This window comes from Acanthaster planci, linkage group LG02, assembly GCF_054643075.1.
Source record: "Acanthaster planci isolate LZ-2023a linkage group LG02, COTS_SCS, whole genome shotgun sequence".
NCBI lineage: Eukaryota > Metazoa > Echinodermata > Asteroidea > Valvatida > Acanthasteridae > Acanthaster > Acanthaster planci.
The window spans coordinates 2,680,382-2,690,567 of NC_141778.1; the positions used below are offsets into that span (position 1 = coordinate 2,680,382).

Below are 10,186 nucleotides of genomic sequence, written 5' to 3' on the forward strand. Positions count from 1 at the left end.
GACTCCAAAATGTGTAAGAGTTGTTTTCAACCGCTTCTAGCAAATTCATTTCATTCAACATGGTTAAAAATGCATGGCCGGCTGCTTTGTCGTTTTGTTTCAGCAACAAGTCATCAAACTCTTCGACTTAGGCTCCTAATAGCTGGATACCGAGTTGTTAAAACTGGAGGTCAAGAAAAGGCTCTTGAACAAGTAATCACCAGATGTGCTCATGGTACACTTCAAGCGAATATTGCATACAATGACACATCACGAACAGTCATTGACACAGTGATTTTTATTATATTTCCCCACATTTCATGGAATATTATTTCCTTGACCCAGCGCTCTTTAATTTCTGCCGAGCTGCGGTTTCTATAATCATAACATACACATGATGAATACAATACGGCTTACTTCGATTGTGTACATATCCTTATATAAAAAACTTTTGAAAAACTGGGTACAGCAACTGCCAAAAATTAAGGGTAAAGTCACTGTTCACAACGGTACGGTACAATGCTACCTACCATGACATTGTTTCTTAATTAACAATGTCTACCCCGGTTCCATGTACTTACGTTCACAAACCTAAGGGGTTTGCTGCGTAACTGGCGTCCCAAACAAGGCAACGTTTGTAGTTTACTCAAAGTTTCGGAAAGTTGTTCGATTCAACCAGCTTCAAAAACTAGCGGGAACTTTGGTCGCTTAATATAAAAACTATATGTATAACAACTAAGCGTTACAACAGCATTATTACATTCTTATTGTTAAAAAGCTCTGTTGGTGGAATCTGTAAATTCGTTTATATTTTAATCTATATGTGTTGTTTGATTCTAATATCTGGTATCCGCATAAAATTGATACATGTAAAACTGAATTAGAGATCACACAGTTCAGGACTAAAAGCTACTTCTTCGTTCACAGAAGCGTTCGGCTGAAACAGTCACCTTCCAAGTACCACAATGTCATAATGTCGACATCTGTTCCTCAGTTGATTTCTGTCGAGTACTAATACAGCATGTTCGCTACAATTTTTGCAAAATAAAAATAAATTAGGACCTGACTTGAATGTGCAGACTTTTGTCGTTCACCATTCGTCTGAATTGTTATATACTTGTATAAATCATGTCGCGTTCCCACAGCCTCACCAGGCTACACCTTCGTGTCACTGAGTGACTCACAACATACTGTGCCACCATGCCTTTGACCTCAACCAGGTCACTTTTCAACTTCCTGATCGACATCTTTCACCGTCCCGCCGAAGCTTTAGCTTCTTAGCGTGCTGTCACAAAAATGAACGCATTTGGGAGCTTTGGAAATACACTCATGCATACCGACAAACATGAATTACGACTTCGACTACGCCCAGTCAATGTCTACGGATGAAAAATGGTGACTTTATACAAAAGATATTCTATTTCATGTACGGTCGACCGTTTCTGCATTAAACACAACGAAATAGATAACTCAATTGTATGGTCTTGATGGCGCACAAACAGTACTAAGAATCGCTTACTGTGTGATACAATTAAAATGGCGTTGCGTTGCGAAAGTAGCTTAAATGCTGAGCGACCCGTTTTCGAGTACATAGGCTTTATATGCAGAACCGGGGAGCCTTGAACTGGGACAAAAGAGTTGGGCTTTATAACAAAGGACCGTGCTCAGCACAAAAGACTGAGCTGCTGGGCATTACCGACATGTTTTTAGCTCTCAATAGTGCAGATAATCCAGCCTTGTTTTGAAACAGTATACCACGGTTTGAGGCATTTAGAGCGAGCGGATTACCACCGGGGACAAAAGCTCTCCACCACCGCAGCGATGAGCCACCCAGCACCCTGCACGCTAATCTGGCCCCTATTGAAAAGAGGTCAGCAGTGCACTGTGCCGGTTTCGGGAACAAAAGATATCTTACGTAACACCGCACAATCTGGGCTCTTTTTCCAAAGCTGCAGGCCTGGCTGAAATATTCAGGAGTCAATGAATTTACCTGTCAGCTTTAGAGTAGTAACCAAAGAGTCCTTCATGTGGGTATAAACGGCCATTAAACGAAATGATGAATTTTTGAAGAATTTTGTAAACGGAAAATCTTGAAAAGGACCCGGCATCTTGTCTCGCTCAAGAAAAATCCACCCGACAGCAAGTGGTTAACAACAAATTCAATAAAAACTCAACCCTGCTCAATCTCCTTGAAAGACTTAGGCTTAAAAATAGCACAACTCGCATGCTTCTAGACTTACTTAAAAGCGATCTTAAGACATATGGATTTTGCAACTGTCCTTTGGTATGACAGCCATTTTTTTCCATCCACTAGGATCGAGAAATTACGCCCTTCAAATGTTGCCTTTTTATGAAAAGATGTAGCAGCAATAAGTTTTACTAACGGACCGGCCATTATGATTAATATTTTTACTATTTAAAAAACAAAAAAGAAACGTAATGAATGAGTGACTGTGTGATAATCAAACACAACCCTTACAATAATCTTAACTTCGTGTATCCTTATTCACAGCTGTAAAAACCAAAAGCTTCCCCAAGAAAGGAAACTATTGGTCAGAAAGATCTTCTTTACCTTATCTCAAACTGTAATAGTCTTAGTCAAACCCTCCAGCCCTAAAACAAAACTCAAACTCTCCCAAAAAAGAGAAAAAAACAGACGATTCAAAAAGCCAGTGGATACTTAGATGTCGCTGGAAAATTTAAGTAAACAATATTTTGCTGGGGACATGCACAGTTCTGTCTCTTTTTTGGGGGGGGCTTAGAAATTCTTACAGTGATAAATCTTAGACTGGTTCTGCATCAACATAGTAATCACAAGGTTGGAATCAGACAATTTTACAATTTCGGACTTTTTTCCCTGAAAAAATCATCTACAGCCACCAATCAGAAAGAAAAGTAATACTCTGTAATTACATGTTGGAGCCAACGTAAAAATACCCCCCCCCAAAAAAAAAGCTCTGAAATAGACGGGTTGTGGGCAGATATGGGTTTTAAGCTGGAGATCAAACCCGGTGGGAGTGCACCATGCCATTTCAAGATGTGAGTGCTGTCCATTAGACGATGGACCCTACTTGGAGTCTAGTTGTCATTTAATAACCTTAATAGGCTTACTAGTGTATACGCATAAAAGAGAGTGCTGTCTACTTGTGGTTGATGGGTAAACACCATTTAGATGAATTTGCCAGCGGCAGCTAAATATCCATTGTAATTCAAAAGTACATTTCAAGAGGTGCCACACTGAGTCCATACAAGTCTCAGCATGTCCATCACAAGTCTTCCAAGCCCACATTCAAATGACTATTTAAATTGTTTGTAAAATGACACTCCTTGGTCACTGATTCGAAATTGTTACTTCAGACCTGAATTCTGGAACTGACTTGTGAATTTACTTTTTATGGCCTGGTATAGGAGTTGACAGCACCATTCCAGAGCTGTATATAGAGAGAGTAGTACCAACATCAGACTTTGGACCCAAAATGGTTGTTCATCAGATGTGCAGTACAGCATGCAGCTATTGTGTCCTAATTGTCCATGTGCAGTGATGTATAATCCACCATTTTGGTTCCAAGACAATAGAGATGCTCATGTCACAACTCTCTCTATAAAGAGCTCAGCACCATTCCAGTCAGTTGCAGACAGGAAAGTACAAGCTTAGAGGCTGATGAGGCGATCCCTCAAACTGTAAGGGATACAAAAATCTATCAGATTCCTCCCACTGTAAAATGCTATGTAAACACAATAACCACAGCTGCTATTAACTTTGAATACAAAAACGTCACTTACATATTCATTCAGTGTAAGATGTTGCATTAAACATGAGTGCAAATTGAAATTCATCAAAACCTTTTAAAGCTCCAGTACACATTTCTTCACGTGAAAGACAAGGATGATGTTATCAACATGATCCAAAAATTGCCACGAAGACCTCTATAAATGTACATTAAAAAAAGCATTATTTACACATGCAGTCTCATTACGAACAGCACCAATTACACGTAATATTTTGGGCGTTTGAAATTAAATCAGGATGAAGATAAGTAATTGAATGCCCTTTGAATTACTTTAAATTACTTCTCTGGCATACAATATATGATGCAAATTTCTAAATTTCGGAGCCATGTAAAAGTCCTTACATCTTTGAAAGTCCTTGAAAATATTGTTCCATGTTGCAAAAATAAACATGTGTTTCAACAATTCTTGAAGTACTCATTTATTAGAATATAACACTGGCATGAAAGTTTAATATTGAAGAACAAAATTCTTCTATTTCAATTACAAAATCTGCTCTCTATTTTGCAAAATGTCTTCAGCCTTCTTATGTCTCACAGGGCATCCAACTCTTTTGTGCAAGCGTCATGGTCTATTTCAAACCTTTGTTAGGTGTGATAAGTCCTGGTTGGATGTCTGTGGGTCATGTGACTCTTCTACATACGCTGCATTGTCAACTGCTTGCATCTCTTCATTGGTCTCCTAAACATTTGAAAGAAAACGCACCATACCCTAAATGTCATATTTCACATATACCAGTGGAAAGCTTAAAGACTAAAGCTGTTACCCCTGCTCGCTGTGCTCATAAAGTTGCAAGACCATTAGTGCCACCAGTGGAGTAGGTGACTCAATTCAGTAAAAAATTTTTTTCATTTTAACGACCATCTTCTTCTCTATGATCATTTCTACCAAGGGTGCTTCCAATCTGTTCTGACACTGCCTGGCAGGCCAGTGGAGGCTGACTTTGTCTGGTACCCCAACTTGTCTGTTGCACAAGGCACATCATCATAGCAAGTATCCCTCAAAGGCAAAGCCTTCAAATTTGGCCAGGTCCGAAACGGGCTTCCAGAGCTACGGCTACGTCTATTGTCTACGCGTCTCCACGCATTTCTAATGGAGTGAAGACCTAGACCAAGTTCCAGACAAGAGATTCAGATGCAGCCTTTGTTCAAATGATGCAGTTATGGTCAGGTGCTGCACCAAATACAATGCAAATGACTTTCGCTAGTCAGGGGGTATTTGACTTTACTGTAAAATTTTGGTCCTTTCTGTTTTTGTCTTTTTTCACAAAGTGAGTCTTTAACCCCAAGCCTGGAGCTGGTTTGTTGTGAAATAACACTGGCACTAAGTGGTTGAGAGTAAGTGGCTACATTCATTTTGTACCTCAGAGGTATAAATTTACTCTCTTAGATTTATTTTGCAAATTTACTTTCACTGACAGGCAGCCATAGCTTTCAAACGACTGGATGGCACAAGCAATGACTCTCGCCGTAACAAAAGAAAGGCCTTTGTGGTAGGAATGAGGAATAATTACCTTTGGCAGTTCTATATGAGTGTTCATTGATTGCAGTGCCATGGTTAAACTTTTCCGCCACTGCGGGTCCTTCAGAGCCAACGTGCTGCTGTTTGAATAGTCCTCTCTGCTTACTTGAATGGAGGGTTTTTTGGTAAGCTGGTTTCGCCTGGCTCTCATCCACACGAGTAAGCATGCAAGAATCACTGCGGGAACGATGAGAACCGTTTGGAGTTTGTGTAAATGATCGAGGATATTCGGAGATATGAACTGACAAAACAATGTGTGCTTGCTTAGGACAGTGGAGGTGGCGGTTTTGATTGGGGTGATGGTGGTGATTATGGTGGTGGTGGTGATGGCGGTTGCGATATCAGTGACCTAGTTGCTAGTGGTGACTGTGATGACGGTGGTGATTGTAGTGGTGATGGCGATGTTCATGATGGCAAAATAATGACAGAGGTGATGACTGTGGTGATAATGGTCATGGCAAAAGCATGGCAGAGGGGGTGATGGTGGTGAAAGTGGTAATGATGGTGACAGTAACAGTATGGCAGAAGCGTTGTGGGTGGTGGTACTGGTGATGATCATTCATTTGGCTGCTGCGGAGCAGTGGACTCCACATACAATGTACGTCGATCCTTTGCTAGGTTAACTAGGTGTTCTGGCCCAAGCATTGTACATGTTTCCGTTGCCCCTACCAAACGGTGCAAGTATGAATGAGAAGTACGTCCATCATGGGCATTCTGGACATTGCTTACCATGGGTAGGAAGTGATGATGGTGACGGCAAAACTGTGCGAATGGTACAAAGCCAGTAATAGCAGTGGAGATAACATGGTGAAGATGACAAAAATATCTTTCCAAAATCAGTGACTCCAACATATTCAGGACATCAAATGGTGTTGGCCAAATGGCCACTTACCTGTTATTACAAGAAAGATTCCAACGCCGACGCCAATTCCTATCCATTGCTCAGTCGTCAGCGATGCACCAGTTTGGCTCTGCCTTGTTGTTACCATGGCAACTGTCGGCCAGGTTGTGTCAAAATAAGCCACTGTGGATAGAGCACTGGTAATCTTAACGTTCGCAGTAGAGCTTGGCTCCTGACTTTGAACGTCTGATGATGTTTGAGTTTGAGTACTGCTTCCTGGAATAGAGAAAGTTGATGTAACCGGAGTACTGATAGCCGGGGGCAGGGATTGGCTTGGATCGGTGGGGGTTGCTGATGTTGTGTCCGCTATCCCTTTGGGTGTAGTTACCGGTGCTGCGGTTGGGCTAAATTGGGATGGTAAAGTACTATTAACGGTGGATGCAGGCAGGCTGGGTGCATCCGATGGCGTGGTTGAGGAGAATGAAGTCAAAGCTCGTGTTATGGAAGCAGAAGGAGAACTTCCAGATGTTGGTGTAATGGTACTCAAAGTGCTCATCTTTGAGACTGGATTCACAGTTATTGACGTTGTGTTTGAATTATTTGTGGAATCTGAAGGTGTGTTGGCAGTTGAGGTGACAGGCATTTCGTCACTTGGACTTGGTTGGTTATTGCCATCTGACGGGGCGGTGGAAATGTCCCAAGTTGGTGTTTGGGTTGCTCTGTCGCTACTGTTGAGGGGAACGCCTAACGGCTGTGTGGTACTGTTCGGTTCTACTGCCATGGCATGGCTTGTTGAGGCTGCAGAAGTAGCTGGAGTTGTACGAGTAGTGGCATTTCCCGCTGACTCCGGCCGGTCTGTTCCCACATTTACTGATGACGTAGGAAGTACAGAAGGTTGGGAGATAGTTGACGCAACAACACCAGGCGGGAAAAGTACTTGGAATCCAAGGAGTACAGTGACTACACACATAAAAAAATATGAAATTAAGTTTTGGTGTTCATTAGTTTTATTTTGGCATCAAGAAGTATTTGGCATTTTAAAATTGCAGATACATTCAATGACAGTAATTAACCATTTAAGGCCGGGGCATTTTTCAATGTTGATGATGCTGGGCCGGCATGCCTATCATTTATTCCTTTTTCAAAATCCTTCAAAAATTCATCATTTCATTTAACGGTCGTTTATAGCCGCACCAAGTTATCTTTCGGCACTACTCTAAGTTGACAGGTGACCTTCAATGACGCCCAAGTATTTCAGCCGGGCCAGCAGCCTTGTAAACAGAGCCCAGATTGTGCGGTGTTACATAACTGTCTTTTGTTCACGAACCTGGCTCAGTGCACTGCTAACCTCTTTTCAATAGGGGCCAGATTAGCGTACAGCCTTGCTGTGTGGCTCATCGCTGCAGTGGTGGAGCGCTTTTGTCCCCGGTGGTAATCCGCTCGCTCTCAATGCCCCAAACCCTGGTATAGGTTTCAAAACAAGGCTGGATTATCACCACTTTGAGAATTAAAAATGTCGGTAATGCCCAGCAGCCTGATCTTTTGTTCGGAGTACGGTCTTTTGTTACATGGCCTTGTTTCCTTTGTCCGAGTTCGGAGACCCCGGCCACCCATATAAACCATACGTCTCCGATCCCGGAGTCCCCGGCAGGAAGTGGTTAACGGTCAATAATAATTGATCATCAAGCCATTGGACTCACCGACACCTATCCATGTGACTGCAGGGTGGACGTTATCTCCATTCCGTTGACCTCCCTGAGCGCATTTCTTGTTAGCCATGATTGCAGCATTTTCTGAAAAAGAAAATTCAACTTAGTACATGTAACTCACACACAAATGTAAACACAATTTGACGTCGCAAGAGAAACAGCAAGATCATGGGACCAGATGAGAATTTGCCAAGGAAAAGATTTCAGTGCCTAAAATGTTCGCTGCATGTGTTCTGTGCTGTGTTGGTACACAGTGAAAGTGGCACTGGCTCATTTTCATTTGGATCAATGGGGCCTATTGGCTATTTTGGGGAAGAATTCTAAAAAATAACCTGTCACAATTTTGGAGGGTCATTGTAAACATCAAAATGCTTAAAAGGGGTAGCTGCCAATTTTAGAGGGAAGTTAGTGGGGGCTTGGCACCTCGGTGGACATAACGACAAGGGAAAGAATTCCATGAAAAAATGGTGCATCCTGACTCCAATTCAGCAGTTATATAAAGTCTTTGGGGAGTGAAGAGAATTTTCTTAGTATTTCCCAACAACATCGGTAAATGATTCTTAGTCCAGAATTCGTGTCTATCCAGCATTTCTGTAACAACTGACTTTTATTGAGATGATACATGATGAGAAAAGTGGAGTCAGGATGCAACTTTTTTTCCGAATTCCATATACATGTAGGCCTATGCACACCACTACTTTTCCCCTGCAGTGACCCATTAGCCATCTGAAAGCACAAAAATATCCTTAAAAGTCACATTTAACAGTGAAAATATCAGGAGATTCACTTACAAAACACTAAAAAAAATTTAGACCAATCTCGTAAGGTTTGTGCATAGGGTGTTAAGTTTTGTCTGAAACAGGTGTAAAAAGTAGGGTCAGAGTTTTCGACAAAAAACATGATGGTCCAATGGATTTCTTTCCCCTTAATTTCATTCTGACAATACCTGAACCATGCCTGAACAGAGTCCAAGTAAACTAGGACTCGTTTAACACTGGGACATGGGCGCTGACCATGTCCAAATGTTAAGCAAGGTGATTTGTAGAGTCCTAGTTAATGGGACTAACGTTAGTCCGGACAAAGGTTACAACAGGCCTGGGGCCTACTCTCATACACACACAGTAGGCCGATGTATTTAGGTTACACACAGTTACAACACCTGCCTTTGTTACCCTTCACTTGCTTCTGTCATGAATCTATCCATGGAGGCCCAAATTCTGAACTACACAGTCCAGTAGGCCTATTACAGAAAGTCTTATGCAAATGCCCATAAACCACGTAAACACATTTTGGCTGCTTTGATTGTGCCAATTTACCCTTCCATCACAGCTATTTGTGCAATCAAATTTCATACATGCCTTCTTGGTCAAGTGAGATGTCAGATGAGGAGGTTTATTCACTTATATCCTCAACGTGGTGAAATTCTTGAGCATTTTGCCAATTCACACCACAGAAAACCAGCGGCAAGCACTCTCAATAACTGTCAGTTGTGTGACAGCTTTTTTAAAATAAGTATAGTCCTATTATAGTCCCCATTCATCTTGCGTTTTGGGGCTAGGCCCATTCATGCCATTCTTATCTTTGTTCTGCAAGTTTAAAGATGGCTGGGTTAATAATAACAGGGGCCGTGTGTGGTATTTTCGTGACTGTCAATGGCTGCATGACATGGCATGACGTGCTTTCTTTCAAACCTTACCGATTCTTTTCAATCAGGGGTACTCCACGTATAAAATCTGTCTTGCGGTTTTTTAGGGACAGCTCATTTGTTCAATGGTGGAAACATTCAGATTACTTACCAAACCTTTCCCAAGGTTCAAGGTGCAAGGTTCAACTTCGTCGTGCTACTCGACTGCCGTCGAAAACACGAAATCCGGAAGTACCGGCACATATCCCACGCAAGTAGCCCAAACATTATTATATTATCACTCTGGCTGCATCCTAATCTCTTGTCTAGAGCTAGGTCTTCGCTCCATTGGAAATACGTGGAGATGCGTAGACAATAGACCTAGCCGTAGCTCAGGAAGCCTGTTTCGGACACGGCCTCTGATAAAAGCCGGCAACATTTGTGCTAGGAACCGCGTTAAGTTAAGCGCCCAAACAGCCCAAATAACAAAGGACAGCGCCCTCTATCCATTTATTTTTCAGCGGCGCCCGGTTGGTTAAGACCCTCAAAAGAGCCATTGCGATGTAAAAAAATCCCAATTTTCAAATTTTTTCAATAACATGTTCATTTTTCGTTCGATTAAGCTGATTTTTTTTAAATCCTCATTTTATATGTATATTTATACTTCAAGACTGCAGAGTCCCTTTAACGTTGCTATAAACAGTTGGTGAGTTTGGAGCCTTG

General features: G+C 41.8%; 1 protein-coding gene across 3 annotated transcripts; it reads right to left on the reverse strand.

Annotated features, from left to right (window-relative positions):
• Positions 1–254: 254 nt before the first annotated feature.
• On the reverse strand, positions 255–9,873 carry LOC110975360 (uncharacterized). Of its 3 annotated transcripts, none has more exons than XM_022227799.2 (5): positions 9,636–9,873; positions 7,831–7,923; positions 6,182–7,090; positions 5,282–5,466; positions 255–4,449 (listed from the first exon to the last, which is right to left on the reverse strand). In XM_022227799.2, the coding sequence occupies exons 2-5, from the start codon at positions 7,907–7,909 to the stop codon at positions 4,345–4,347; spliced, it is 1,278 nt and encodes a 425-aa protein (XP_022083491.2). In that variant the 5' UTR covers positions 7,910–7,923; positions 9,636–9,873; the 3' UTR covers positions 255–4,344. The 3 variants fall into 3 exon arrangements, with proteins under 3 accessions (XP_022083491.2, XP_022083493.2, XP_022083492.2); XM_022227801.2 differs by having other exon boundaries at positions 9,536–9,873; XM_022227800.2 differs by lacking the exon at positions 9,636–9,873 and adding an exon at positions 9,198–9,458.
• Positions 9,874–10,186: the final 313 nt, after the last annotated feature.